The sequence below is a fragment of the Miniopterus natalensis genome, chromosome 16 (genome assembly GCF_054644295.1).
Source record: "Miniopterus natalensis isolate mMinNat1 chromosome 16, mMinNat1.hap1, whole genome shotgun sequence".
In the NCBI taxonomy this organism is placed as follows: domain Eukaryota; kingdom Metazoa; phylum Chordata; class Mammalia; order Chiroptera; family Miniopteridae; genus Miniopterus; species Miniopterus natalensis.
The window spans coordinates 11,919,769-11,936,048 of record NC_142096.1 but is presented as its reverse complement, the minus strand read 5'-3'; the positions used below and the strand labels follow the sequence as shown (position 1 = coordinate 11,936,048).

The 16,280-nt window shown below is 34.7% G+C and overlaps 1 protein-coding gene across 1 annotated transcript in view; it reads left to right on the top strand.

Annotated features, from left to right (window-relative positions):
- Positions 1-16,280, top strand: part of CSMD3 (CUB and Sushi multiple domains 3) — a 551,595-nt gene that overhangs the window by 66,087 nt on the left and 469,228 nt on the right. The window contains exons 2-3 of the mRNA XM_016224286.2: positions 1,918-2,140; positions 12,645-12,757. Coding sequence (XP_016079772.2) covers positions 1,918-2,140; positions 12,645-12,757 — 336 coding nt within the window. The remainder of the gene's footprint in view (positions 1-1,917; positions 2,141-12,644; positions 12,758-16,280) is intronic.

Here is a 16,280-nt window from a genome sequence, read left to right as displayed (position 1 = left end):
AGTCAGTGTTGTCAGTGTCTCTGAAGCACACAGCCCTTTGGTAGACAAGAGGCTCTACTAGCAAAAGAAAGTTGGTGCTCGTATGAAGAGAGTGTTGAAATCATGTAAATGCCCAAATCAGCCTCTGTCCACCACAATCTACAACTCTGGCTTCTCATCTTTCTTGCAAGGTTCTTCACACTTTTATTTTTGTCTATTTCTTTCTTTTTTAATTTTAGTTTACTGGGTCGATATTGGTTATTAGGATTATATAGGTTTTACTGTATTGTGTGCCCACCACACAAAGTCAGTTCATCTTCCGTCACCATATATGTGACCCCCTTTACCCTTTACTACCCCCTCCCCCCCTTCCCTCTGGTAACCTCCATACTGGTGTCTGTGAGTTTTTGTTTGTTTGTTTTTCTTGTTTATTCATGTGTTACTTTCAGTTTTATCTCCCGCCTATGAGTAAAATCATAAGGTTCTTAACTTTTCCTGTCTGAGTTATTTCGCTTAGCGCGATCGTCTCAAGATCCACCCATTTTGTGGTGAGTGGCAGTGTGCCATCTCTTCTTAGGGCTGAGTCGTATTGCGTTGTGTATAGACACCATATCTTCTTTATCCAGCCATCTACAGGAGGACACTTAGGTGGTTCCCATGTCTTCACATTTCTAAAAAATACCTATACCTATAAAACATAAACTCATTTCTTCTCAGAGAGAGAAGAGCACCAAGTTTCCTGCATTTTCTACATCTAGCTCCAAACACAGATGCTTTGGGTAGTGTGGCATCCCGTATTAGCCAGACTACATGACTAGCACCTTCATGGCACTTAAACTTCATGTATGACCCCAAAATGTGGAAAGAATATCTGGGTAAAGAGTTCTCATCAGAACATCTGCAGCCATGGCTGCCTGCCTCGAGAGCCAAGATTGAATAGCATCTAAAGTAGTTTAGGTACATGCTGAGGACCATCTTCTCTGACCATTACATAAGTCTTAGGGCTCTATGTGACACCGTATGACTACAGCATATTAAATTCTCATAAATCAATCCCTCAAGAAACATGGTAAGTTTTCTAAGTATCTCCAAGAGTCAGGTTTCACTTGTTGTGGTTAAATGTCCATTTTGGACCAATCACTCTGGTTTGAGACAGAGTAATTACATATTTTTCAAAGTCTGAGTCTGCTAGAATCAGTGAAGGATAGACTACCCTAATGCACATAGGTAGATGGTAGAGATATAGACACCCCAAAGAGTTACCATGCTTTCCCAAGAAAAAGTGATTAATTTTTTTAAAATCCAAAATGCATACTTAAAATCATTAAATTTTATTTTTAAATTTTATTTTTCAATTATAGTTTACATTCAATATTATTTTGTAGTAGTTTCAGCTGTACAGCATAGTGGTTAGACAATCATATACTTTACAATACGGTCCCCTGATATTTCAAGTATCTACCTGACCCCGTACATAGAGTCTATAATATTATTGACCATATTCTCTATGTTGTACTTAATTCCCTGGGACTATTGTGATTACCAATCTGTAGTTCTTAATCCCTTCACCTTTTTCAGCAGTGTTGTTTGAAAGGCTCTCCTAGCAAAAGAAAGATTGAAATCTGCCTCGGGGAAGGTATCATGTTCTAAAACTCTGTTGAGTCACGTAATAGATGATGAGTGAGATATGTGGGAGATTTCATGCCATCTACTGGTATAAAATGACTAAACACAATATGTATGGTCAATGGCAAGCCTTCTAGTAGTCTGCTAGTTATATTTTACCTTTTTTCAAAAAAAATTAGATAATTTACATAGCTCTAAAATTGTCATTTACAAAATTATTGTAACAGAGGTCTTGGAAAAACAATACTAGATCTCCTGGGTTATTCTTGTTTTATATAATGTTAATGTCTGTTTATTTCTTTTTTGTTGCAGGATTTATTTATACATGTGGTGGCACTTTAAAAGGACTTAATGGCACTATAGAAAGCCCTGGTTTTCCATATGGATATCCAAATGGTGCAAACTGTACATGGGTCATAATAGCAGAAGAAAGAAATAGAATACAAATTGTTTTTCAGTCATTTGCTCTAGAAGAAGAATATGACTACCTGTCCTTATATGACGGACACCCTCATCCTATGAACTTCAGGACAAGGTAAGTGTACTTGAATGGAAGAATGGAGGAAAAATATTTTATGAGTAAAAGCAGCTTATCTTACAAAGGTGCTTTTTTAAAAAAAATATCTTTATTGTTGAAGGTATTACAGATGTCCCCCTTTTTCCCCTCACATCCACCCCACCCCCAGGCCTTCACCACACTATAATCTGTGACTGTGGGTTATGCATATATGCATATAAATTCTTTGGTTAATCTTTCCCTACCCACCCACCACCTCCACCTATTTTACTGTTAAAAACAAAGTTAGGTTTCCAGGACACTTAATTTTCTAAAGAAATAATTTTTAAAGCTGTCATTGCAAAAGAGGAGGTAGTTATAAACTCATAGTGTAGAAATAGACACAATATAACACTTTCTTAAATAAATTTCTATGAGTTAATAGTGTTAAAAGTAAAAAGATAAGTAAAAATATAATACAGGTAAATATAAATATAAAACACCTTTCATTGGGGAAAGCAGATAATAATAACAAACAATTGTGATTCAGAAATGAAATCTCGTTGAGGGAGGACAAGTAGTAGAGAGTTTGCAATTTAAATTTTTTTTTAGTTTTGTAGAGATATAATTGACATATAACACCGTGTAAGTTTAAGGTGCACAACACGGTATTTTGATAAACAGATGTATATTGTAAGTGACTATCACAGTAAAATTAGTTAACACTTCCAACACCGCACATAATTCCCACTTACTGTGTGTGTGGTGAGAGCATTTATGATTGACGCCCTTAGCAACTTTTAAATATACTGTGTGACCGCACTGTTAACCGCACTGTTAACTACAGTCATCATGAAGTACATTAGGTGCCCAGAACTTATTTACCTTATAACTGGAAGCTTGTAACATTTTACCAACATCTTCCCACTCCTTCCACCCCAAGCCCTGACAACCACCGTTCAACTTTTTCTGAGTTTGGCTTTTTAAGAATCCACATACAAGTGAGATTATGCAATATTTGTCTTGGTCTGACTTATTGCACTTAGCACAATGCCATGAAAGTACATTTGCATGGTTGAAAATAGCAGGATTTTCTTTTCTGTGGCAGAAAAATATTTCATTGTGTGTATATATATACAGTACATTGTATTTTCTTTATCCACTCACCCATCCATGGACACTTAGGTTGTTTTCACATAGTGGCTATTGTGAATAAAGCTGCAATGAACATGGGAGTGCAGATTTCGCTTTGAGATAATGCCTTCATTTCCTTGGGATATATACTTAGAAGTGGAATTGCTGGACCGCATAGTAATACTATTTTGAATTTTTTGAAGAATCTTCATACCGTTTCCTACACAGGGGGTTGAACCAATTTATATTGCTACATACAGTGCACAAGTCCCTCCTCCTTTTTTTTTTTTACTTCCCCACCAACACTTGTTATCTCCTGCCTCTCTATAATACTCATTCTCACAGATGTGAGGTGATGCCGTGTTGTGGTTTTGATTTGCGTTCTCGAATGATTAGTGATGCTGAACACCTTCTTATTTACCGGTTGGTCATTTGTGTGTCTTCTTTGGATAAATTGATATATCTTATGAAGTATGTGTTCAAGTATTTTGCCTGCTTTATAGTTGGGTTGTTTGATTTGTCTTGATATTGAGTTATAAGTGTCTTGATGCAATCTTTATGGCATTTTTGGACAAATATATACATTGTAAATGTGTTCTTCCGACCTGTGTCTTGCTTTTTTCATTTTATTGCACTTTCTTCTGAGGAGCTGAAGTTGTACATTTTAACAAAGTCCAATTAATTAACAATTTATTTTGTTAGCACTTTCTATGTAGTGTGATAAATATTTGCTCATCCAAAGATGGAAAAGATAGTGCCTGTATTTCTGCTGAGACTTTAGAATGTTAGTCTTTATATTTAGGTCTATGGTTGGTTTTGAAGGTGTACAAACATCTAGAGTCATTTTACTTCACTTGGGCATTATAGTGAATAAGAATTGGCATGACCTATGTTTTAAGGAATCGTAGAAATGACAGCTCAAATTATAAGTGTCAGCTGGCTGCTTCTGGACAAAACTAAAATTAAGTATATTTTTAAGTAGTCGTTTTTGTTTTTTTTTTAATTACTACCTGATGAAGTAAACATTGCTAGGGAAGCTCTTGTCATATATCTTTCCTATTTCTATGATAAAACTACTCTTTACCGCTTTAGTTTTCTTACATAGTGATTGCCCATAATCTATTTATACGCTCTTGGTCATAGTTATAAAATACACTTCATTACTGTAGCTAAACTCTGCTTTATCCCCCCCCTCCCTTTTTGAATGACAGTTATTTAACCACTTTGTTTTCTCAGCACTGTGAAGGATAGATGTAAAAGAGCAATACATTCTGCCATAATTTCTTATTTGATACATTTGCTGGATTCTTGACATTACCATAGAATTCACAAGCCTTAGGGACACAATCAAGGAGCAGCAATTAGAACAAATAAACAACAGTCTGTAGCCTGAATTCCCTCTTGGGTAATTGGTAGACCTCGTCTTCTTCAAGGAATGTTGGCAGGGTGCCCGTAAGTGTTCTTGAGCAGCCACTATAGTTCCCTTCTTACCTAATTAAGCTTGTCTCCTTTCTTCTCTCCATTGTTCCCCGAATTTCCCAAACCGCCTCCTAACGCTCATGTTAAAATCTCTCCTAATTGCTGCTCCTTTTACTGAAACGCAATGACCTGCCTCCTTTCCTGTAGGTAAAACGTTGTGGCAGAAAATGGCTTTCCCACAATGATTGTTTGAAAATATCAAATGGGCTTGATAGACTGCAGGAGGAAGTGGCCAGAGAGCATACTTTGGGCCTCGAGCCCTGGGGCTTTAATACTTCTCATGGGCCCATTTCCCTGCCCCTGCGGGCAGACAGGCTGGCCTGGAAACGATGGAACTGTCCGATTTGCTGAAAGTATCCTTCAGAGTTAGAGCCGGCCCTGTGTCTTCATTATCTCTCCAGTATAAGAAAATGTTTGGGAAATGCAGAGGCTATAAATGCCTGACCCACTGGCAGGGATGTGTGAGTGAGTGTGTGTGTGTGTGTGTGTGTGTGTGTGTGTGTGTGTGTGTGAACCCCACATGTGATATTAACTATTAACAACTGTTTACTCAATAAGGGAAACAATACCAGTTTTTTCTTATTTATCTGTTATATTAATGAGTTCCATTTAATGAAACAATATGGATTTTTCTTACTATTAATCCAACTATGACCTTGGTAATAGCCTTATATAGCGTATATAGATTCCATAAATCACAGGAATTGAGGGTAGAAATGTTTTTTTTTCTTTTCTGTGGACAAGCTTGAAAAAGATGTATTGTGATTAGTACCTTCCTTGCCAACATTTAATTTACTGAAGACTTGTATCACCACGGGGCATGCAAGAAAATTAGAAAAAAAGCCAATTAAAATTTTGATGCACCTAAGGCAGTTAATGACTCTTCTCCTTAGATACCATTCTTCACTTTGGAGCCTTCAAATTAATAATTGGAAAGATCTCAAGGATGGGGTTTCTAAACTTTTTGTCAACATAAAAGCTCTTTCACATTTGAGTAAGGCAAGGATTCAGGAGTATTCACAATCATTTGTTGTTTGTACGAGGCATGTTGCCAAAAAGAATGGAGGTAGCTTTTAGTGAAGAAAGAGATTAAATTAAACCATTAAAGCAGGGGTTAAAACATAAAACAAAAGATGTCGGCAAGCACGTTTAAAACACTTTGTTCCATGATTAATATATATATTGTCTTTTACAGTAAATCTGTAAAACATTTACTTTCATTACTCTGCTTTCAGTAAAATAGCCCTGATATCCTAAAAGCAAACTATACATGATGTTAATAAATCACTAACTAGAGCAATTTCTTGAGAAATTCACTCATTGCCCATAAACATTCATTTTTTCACCTGTAAAATGTCACAATCAAAATGCCTGCTTGATTATCTCACAGAGTTGCTTGATGTCCTCATAGATATAAATGTTTTAGCAAAAGAAAATTTCATATAGAAATCTCAAACTCTAAAGAGAAATTTTAAATTAGACATCCCAGAATTAACTCCTGTGAATTCTTCTAGATTTGTTAATGTATGGTATTATAAGGGAAGCTACAGTTGCTCTGTATCTGTTTAAAACTAACATTTTCTAATACATGTTTGCTAATATTTATTCAACTTAGTCATCTTCAGTGTTATAAAATGAAAAATTTTACATTGTTTTATCTTGACATTGTAAAAGATTTTAAAAAATGCTTTATATACAGTAAAACATAACAATGTACAAGTACTTTATAATTTAATTTTAACTAGTCCAATTTAAAATGTTTGGATCTGAATTATGATTATTTTAAAATAATAGATTAATGGACTGAATGATTTTGCACTTGACATTAAAAATTTTCATTTGATAACACTAAATTAGTTCATAAATCATGTCTAAGTTCACTAATTAATTAGGTAGACAAATGACTATACATATGTTCTATGTCATTGCATTCTCATATTAATTTTTCTTCATGATATATTCCAGTGAAGAATGATTATAATTTTATTTAACCTGAAATCACTAGAGAAAGTTTACAAAGTGCTGTGCATTCACCAATTGTGTGTATTTTATATATATATATATGTATATAGATATAGATATGTACATAGATAGAGGGAAGAGAGAGGGCGATGATAATCTCAAAGTGCAGTCCTGAAAATTTATGAGAAAGTGGTGTTGGGCATAGTGGCTATAATTAATGGCTATGTACATCTTTTAAGAATGGTTATGTTCTCAATTGCTTATATCTAATAGCTTTGAAATTTAAAAAATTAACAAACAGAACCAGACTATTCTGAAAAAGTCACCACTTTTCTAAATTTTAGACTATGTTAAATTGTATAGTATCTTTATCATAACATTTTCAATCATTATCAGCATAAAGCTATATTTAAACCTCTGCAATTGCAGTGTTCTCTTTTATGTACCATATAATACTACTTCTTAATGCATGTAGTACTTATATAAATCCATAAAATTGGTGAGTGGCATAGAATCTCAAAACGTTTCTTATAATGATTTTAGGTTGATTAAAATTATAATCTGTCTTCATCACTGGAACATGTCACAAGTAATATAGAACACAAGCATATCACAAAGAATATAGAATACATACATTTATATATATGTGTATATAATATAGATATAGATGATATAGATATAGAGATATAGATATAGGTGATAGATATATAGATTATAGATATAGATATAGATATAGATATAGATATAGATATAGATATAGATATAGACATTGAAGTGCAGTCATTTCTTTTTCGAGCATACCCTTTAATGCCTGAAAAACTAGACAAACAAAATTTCATACTTCTAATATTCATGTTTTAAATACATAGATACATAATATTAGTCATGTAAATTGTATGTTTTGCTGATTCTGAGAGATCATGAATATTGCCTTTCTGGGAAATAGAAAGAGCCATTAATTTTGAGTTGAATTCTTATTGAGTGCATTGCAGAAATGGCTCATACATACAATTGTCACTATGGAAGAATGCAAAGTGTACATTTGTAAAGTCATGTGTTTCGTTTTTTTTTCTTACTGAATGTGACTCATTAGGAAATAAAGTAAAATTAACATGATAAGGTGTGTGTAAACTGTCAGTTATATGTCTTTGAAATGTACCAAAAATGATGTCAAGGTTTTGGGAGTTGGGGAGAATCACTTGACTCAGTCTCAGGAATGGTAAATTCCTAAACACACTTTCTCATCTGGTCCCTTCATCTCTTTGTCTCTTCCTCCTTCCTTCTCTCCCTCCCTCCCTCCCTCCCTCGCTATCCACTCTCCTCCTCCTCTTCATAATTGAGAAGCTTTATTAATGGTTGGGGGTGTAATAATGCTCTCATCTCTTTCTTGGTCATAGCTTTGCCTTAAAGTTACCTTAAGTAAACAGCATGTAATCAGTCTTTACTAATTTAAATCCACAATAATCAAAAGTCTAGAAATACTAAATTGGAGGAAAGAAAAGAACAATATTGCATAATAGAATATATTTGAAGGATTACATTTGCTCAAATAATCCAAGTTTATTATACATATCAATGATTGGGTGCTACAGGAACAAAATGGTGATAGATGTGTGAAAGAACTTTCTAATTTTCATGTCTGTCATCAAGAGGGGATAACAATAGTAGCAAATACATTTGTAATGCTTTCTAAATGCCATTGTTCCAAGTGACATGCTTGTATTAACTTATTTAAAACTGGCAAGAATTTAAAGCATAGGTTATAAAGATTTTCATCTACGTATTGACAGAAAACAGAATGGGAGGGAAGTAACCTGCCCAATAGTAAAGGCAACATTGAGATTTACTCCCTGTAATTCACCCAACAGTTATCACTTAATGTGTTTATACCATTTAGATAAGTCCTGGGTTGGTTCATTATCAAATTATGGTAGAAATAATATTCAACATGTGCGAGGCACTGTTACATTTTTACAAGCAATGTCTCATTTAATCCTCACCATATTACTATGGGGTGATTTCTAGTATTAAGCTCATACTTACTTTATTTGGAATAGTACCTTACCCAACATCAAATTGACGATAAGCAGTAGAATTTATCTTCCATTTGTATACTCTAGAACCCAAGCTCATAGTCACTAACTTCAACTGCTTCTTAAAGCCCCCAAACTTTGGAAGTAATATGTTCATTAACAACTGAAGGAATTTTTTGCAAGCTGGGGACACTGTTAAATAGATTTAAATGTCTGACATTGATTAATTGTCCAACACAACTTTTCTGTACTTCATGTTTCTCACTGGTTCAGCTAGACTGCCTTTGGAATTATGATCATTTATAGCTTTAAAGATAAATGAATCGATGGAATTTTTAAAAAACATCAGGAAGCAGGGGCAGTATTTGCAGCAGATAGAGAAGAAGTTGAAAAGATTGAATTTTGAAGACAATTTCTAGTAATATATTGTATGGCTCCAGGATAAAATGTTGATCTTTAAGATAAAATTTCTACAACACTGGGAAAAATGACTTTTATGTAGATGGAGTGACGCTAGACATAATGAGTTGGGGGTATACTCAGACTGTTTTCTTTATTGAATAGAGGTTCCCTAGCATTTGTGCACCCCTTGGGCTTCAGACAAAAAAGGAAAAAAATGGAAATACTTAAAGCAGAAGAAGATTTAATAACAAAAATTATGAATTTAAGGATGGGCCACAAATGTCAGGGAGAACCTACACTGACTTTCAGGGAATAAGGAATTTGCAGAAATTTTAGGGAAACACCAGTAATGACATCAATTGTTTGTAGCACCAAAACAATTGTTTAGACAGGAATTCTGGTAAGCCGATGGGAAAACCTCACCTTTAACACACACGGCAGCCCATGCACTTACCTGCCAAGACATAACGATGGTTGACACTTTTAACTTACATTCCAAATATTATGAAAGTGCACGTTCCTTGGCAAAACCTAACAGAAAACACCACTGACAATGAGGGGTATTCTGACTCTTACAGTTCTAAGATTTAAAGGCACTTGAATACTGTGGAAAGAATAGAAAAGAGTGGAAATGGCCCGGCCTGGCATGGCTCAGTGGTTGAGCATCCAGCTAGGACCCAGGAGATGGAGGTTCAGGGGCACATGCCCAGGTTCCAGGCCCAATCCCCAGTCGGGGGCGTGTGGGAGGCAGCTGATCAATGACTCTCTCATTACTGATGTTTCTACTTCTCTTTCTCTGAAATTAATAAAGATATATATATATTTTTAAAAGTGGAAATGAATTCCAGTTGCTTACCTACTTATCTATGTTTATTATGTTCATAGTCATATCCACATCTACCCCAATCCCTATTCATATCCATATGTATATCAGCATCTATTCCACTTCCACATCTAGAGCTAAAGATAGCACATGGTGCTAACATTGTGAATTTGCCTTTCTCACACATGATGCCCTCTCCGGGAATTCCGTATCTGATAGAAGCTTCAGATCATTTACTCTCAGCAAATGATATAATTATTCAAATATTGCTACAGCCATCTTTCCTTTTCATAGCACAATTACTGCCATCTTGACATAACCGTGAATTATTTGCTGTGCTTCATGTACCCAGATATCAATAGGGTATGCATGATTTATTCTCACAGAGCAGTCATTATTTTAAATATCTACTTGTTCCTGCGGTTTGCTCATTCATTTTGAAATTAAATAGGTTAATAGTTTCAGCAGAGAATTCCCTGTATATCACCTGCATCATTTTTAAGAACTGTATAACCAAAGTAAAATTGTAAGATAATTCAGATCCAAAAATCTTAGTATAAGTCATGATAAATCACTGTGAAAATGCTGGCGTTATAATACAATTTGTCTTAGCCACAGTGTGCCAGATTTCAATGAAAGGGCAGTGGGTTTTGAGCCATAGCACTCATAGCACTAATTAAACTAACTTTTAGTGGCTACTTTTTAGGTCCCAAAGAGGAAGTCACAGCTTGAATAGGTCTCTTGTGGGATGTAGCTTATGCAGCAAAAAGCAAATTTAAAGCTTGAAATGTTTTTGTACTCTAGAGGGACTGCGACATAAGTGTATACCAGTGAACTTTTACAAAGATGTTGATGAAAATACAGCAGACAATTCTACGCAACCCAAATGTCCATCAACAGTAGAATGAATAAATAAAATGTGGTATATCTATTACAGTGGATTCCCATACAACAGTGGTTCTCAAAATGTGATCCATGGATCCTTGAAGGTCCTGAGACATTTTCAGGGGGTACACTAGATCAAAACTATTTCCATGATAATACTGAGACATTATTTACCTGTTTCACTGTGCTGACCTTTGCTCTCATTTTACAAAAGTAACAATGGGTAAAACTGCTTGTGCATTAAAGAATTTCCATTAGTGACCTCAAACTAGACTAGCACTCACTAGTCACTGAATTCTTTACTACAGCATACCTACAGTGCAAAAAAAAAAAAAAATCAAAATCCAATTGTACTTAAGAAAGTTCCTGTTAAAGCTATAATAATTCTTTTATTAGCTATCCACCCACGAGTACCCTTGTTTTCAATGACCTGTGTGACAAAATAAGTAGTATGCAAAAAATCATTTTTGTGTCTTCCAAAATATGATGGTTGTCTCAAAGAAAACAAGTTATATGATTGAGCTGTCAGCTGAATTAGCGACTTTTTTCATGGAACAAACTTTTTACCTGAAGGAATGACTAATACATAAATCATGATTAGCTGCACTTGAGTATTTGGTATGTTTTCTTAAAAAAAAGAGGAAAAAAAACCAGACTTGTTTCTTCAAGAAAAACAACTGACAGGATTTGTTGTCAATAATGAAGTCTGAGTTTTAAAATAAAAATTACTTATTGCAGGTGGTTATTTTAAAATGAAATAATAAATGCATATTTAAAAATTTTCTTGGCTTCACTATAAATAGGGTAGATATTGCTAGATCTAGTCCACAAATTCCCTTAGGGATTCTCAATAATATTTTAGACTCTAAGCAGATCTAAAACAAAGTTGAGATCTGCTATACAGCAATAAAAATATATGGTAATTTCAGTATAGATTATAATATCAGTAAAAAAAATAGCAAGTGTATATATAAAAAATATAATTCCATTGTACACAATTTTTATGTAGTAATTAAAATGAAAAAATAAAACAAAACAAAAAGGCAATACATAGAAATGAAAAATTATGTATTTTCATTAGTTTTAGAAAAATCATATCCCATAAATGTACTTTTTAAAAATTTTTTTATTTAGAAAGTGTCAATTGTAAATTACCTTTTACTTTATTGGGTTCATAATTATATGCAGTACATCATTAGCCAAATAAGTAATAAGTTATGTGTAAAAATTCAAATACTTGTTATGTAAACATATGCAGTATTAACCAAAAAGTAATTAAATATAATAGAACTCACTGGAAATTTTAGAAGCTTATAAAAACAAAATCACTTCTCATTTTTAGAAATTTCAGTTTCAAGATTTCATATTTAGATCACATCTCTTACTTCAGTATTAAATTTCACTGAATACTTCCCACTCTTTATATACATTTTTAACTCCCAGGAAAATAATTTATTTGACAAACTTGTAAATGTTTAGTAGTTAAAATCAGCAGCATAAAATATGCATAAACACTCTCACAATTCATTTGCCAATGTTTGAATTAATTGATATTTTCATATAGATGATGAATGTGGTAAATATAATAAGCAGTAATGCACACTTTTACATAAATAATAAATTAATATATTTATATATTTACAGTAATTGCCTTTGATGAGTGAGTTCTAATCAACATGCCATAAATTCATACATATGTGTCTATATATATGTATATATATAATTATACAAAGCTTGGGGATATAATAAAATTACTTTAATGCTCTTTGAACCCTATTAGGTAAAATTTCTATGACTCTAACAATTAATTCCTTTATGTTTTTAGGTTAACAGGATTCCATCTGCCACCGCCAGTGACAAGTACCAAATCTGTGTTCTCACTACGTTTGACCAGTGATTTTGCAGTTAGTGCTCATGGATTTAAAGTATATTATGAAGGTAAGTGATGGTAAAATAAAAGGACCACTGCACAGTCTAATGCAGTCAAACCAAAATTCTCCAGGGTGGAAATGGAAAAATCACTGGGAAGAAAGATTCGTTTCATCCTGTTATATTAAATCTGCTCCCGGGATTCACTTTGCTATTAATCAATAATATATAATAAAGTGCTACAATTAATGGGCTTTAATGTTTCATAGCAGTGTGCCTAGACATAGAAAAGTCATTCCTTTAAGTCTTAGGAGATGAGAACATGAAGTCACTATAGGGTTAGAGATTAACAAACTGGAGCAAAATGTGAGGGTAACAGGAAAGTAGGCCTGATTAGAGATTCAGGCATCATGGTCTCCACCCTGTCGTCCTCTGTGCTTTACCTCTGTCAGAAAACAAACTAGTAATCTGTCTTCTGTGCAAGTCAGAGTCAAGAGAAAAAAGTCCACTAAGACACAACAGTTAACATCTTCCATTGTAAACCAGCCTTCCCAGGCCCACAGATCTACAATTCCTGAACACAAGAAAGAGGGAAACTAAAGAGTGCTTGATACTGAAGGTTTTTATCTAGAAGTTTGGTACAAATGGATTTGGCATCAAAACATGACCTGAACTGATTAGAGAGGACACTTACAATTTTTATTTATCTCACATAGTATGGAATTCATGTATCCATTACAGAAATATTGCTTGGTAATGGGTGGTACCCCAGGGTCTGTCAAGGGTGTTAAAAATGTATAGAATCTGCATGCCCCAACTTCTAGGGGACTGTTTCTTTTTAAAACAAGGATTTGGAAAAGATATGATGAAGTTTCTTTCCATGGTACATCACCTTCCATAGTGCATCTGAGCTATTCACAACTTATCCACAGCTTATTTATGTAAGTAGCCAACTGTTTGTAGATTTCTTAACCTCCTTCATGTTCTTATTAGTGAAATTAGATTCATTTTCTAGGAAGATCAATGCAATGATCCTCAATATTATTACAAAAGTTTCATTTCTTTAACATTGTAGATTTCAGATGTCATAATTTCTTGAATATCAGCACCTCAGCCCAGCCTCGGTACTGATGAACTGTGCCCAGAAGCCCAGAAAGTCCCTTGACTTCTGGGTGAGCCCCACTCAGTGCCATTCAAATGCAGCTGCCTGCAATTTATTTTAATAGAAAAATAAACCAGTGGTGTGTATAGTTCCTTCTCCCTGGGGACAAATGTGATGGGTGTGTTTAATTTCATTAACTACAATGTAGCTGACAAGAAAAATGTATAAAATCAGCTTTATACAGCTTAAACACAGGCATTTGAAACAAATCATTATTGCATTAGCTGTCACACTGGTAACTCTAGAATCTAAGGAAAAAATCCATTATTGATGTTTTCATAAACCTTTGCAAATGCACCCATAGAATAATTTGTAATTATTTGAAAATTTGGCTAGTTGCTCAATATTTTCTCTCCTCTGAATAAGACTCCCTATTATTCTATGCACATTTTACATACTGACCCCTGTGCCACTCCCAGCTTTAAACTCTCATCTTTCAAGGTGGAGATAGCGGAGACTGTCTTTAAACAAACTTGATGAGTATGGGGTCACTTTTTCATTCCAGCCTTTCCCTGATCTTGCGGTGGAATATTTGTGCAGTGACAGACTCATCTGAAATATGCATCTGGTCAGAGGTGGGCCCAGAGCCGGTGAGGCAGAGCTCTGAGTGCACCCAGCCTCCCCTCTAGCTCTTCAGGTGGGAGGAGGGCTTAATAAACAAGCAGGGCCCTGCTTGCCCTGCTCACCTCCAAACGCCTGCTCAGGAAAACCAGAGAACCTGTGACCTGGGTCACAGGCATTCTAAAACTGCAAGGAAAACTCTGCAAAATAAACCTGGTTAGGAAGTTCACCAGGCTGGCTCTGCTTCTCAATGCGTAACACACTTCCAGGAGGGCTGTGAGTCCTCAGTGTGCACCCTGTCTGAGCAGGTCTCTGGGTTCTGAGATGCCCTGTAAGGAGATCTGAGTTGTGCTGCTGAAGACCCTGCAGAGTGGTGGCTGGTGGCAGTTCCCCAGCCTGGAGGTGGAGAGGGATCCTTTGGCCTAAGCCTGGTGGAGATGACTAATGTGCGTAAAGGCAGGTGCACAACAGGCAGCAGCTGAAGGCCCGCTGAAAATGAAAAACTGCTGACGTCATTGATATATGACCTAGTTCATCTTGGTGCTTCCTGTGGAAAAGATGAGACGGCCTTCAAGGCTGAATTTACCCTCCAGAAACAGACTGGTTAAACTTCGTAGGAAGTCTCATTTCACATTGGATTTCCTTCTTTATATATGTTGCTAAATGTGTCATATTTGTCAACTGCTATAATTTATCATTTGGATAGGAATACTAGGATTAAGTTTAATTGAGACAGTGATTAATTCAAGATTCTAATTATATGTCAGAGATATTTTGTGTTTCACAGATTCAAAGGCCATACATCGTGATGAGTTGTTGTAATTGATTGTGCACAACTCGTGGTTTAAAAGAAAAAGTATGGTATGAGCTTGGTCGAGAAATTAATGTGTGAGTTTATCTTGACTTCTCCACTACCAAAATGTGGTAAATTAGAAAAATTTAATTTTATGTTTATTTGATGGCATAGCACAGAAAATTAAACTTAAAATGGTTTCCTCTTTATTAAAATATGATATTTAACAGGATAACATTTCATAAAAAAGTAAGCATAGCTAAAATAAAATGTGCAAATCAAATATTTCAATAGGAATAATAAATAGTACAATCATTTTGATTCAATTAATATACCTACTGCATTAGATACATTTTTAAAAATCTTCATGGAGAAGTAATTATGTCCTCAGATTCCATTTTCAGTACTTGTTACACAATTCTCAACTTTAAGATGGATTTTTTAGGAATTTTCCCCATACCACATTGGACAACATAATTTACAAAATGTCTTCAATATGTCAATGAAAGTTATATACCTTTTCTATGTAGCGTGATATATTAACTTCTCAAAATATTCTTTAGCTTTTGTATACTCTTTAAATAGAACATTGTAAAAGTGAACCTGTAATGCTAGTGAATGTGGGAGGGTGGTGTTAAAACCTTTCTTAAGGGAATGCCACAGTGAGGAAAGAAGAAAAAGCATATTTTTCAGTTGGTCACAGCTGGAAGATTGGGGGAGGGCAGAGAATAATTTTAGTTCCTGCAAGGTCATAACAGGCTAACGTAGATGATCCAAAATCCAAAGGAATGCAAGAAGCTAATCTGAAGCAATATGAATTAACAGCACTCTTTGAACAGCATGTTGATCTTCCTCAGGGACCCAAATGTGAATTGACATCAAGGCGTTGTTTGTGGTACTTTTAGTATTTCAGGTACGTTTAGTATTTCAGGTACATGTTCATTCCTCATTGCTCTTATTAAATCTAATTATTACATTAATGATATTATTCCCAAATATGTAGTTAAAATAATTGGCCAGATCATAGTCACTTGGAGCTTGGTTGTGCTGGGAGGTGGGAAATGTGATCTGTATTC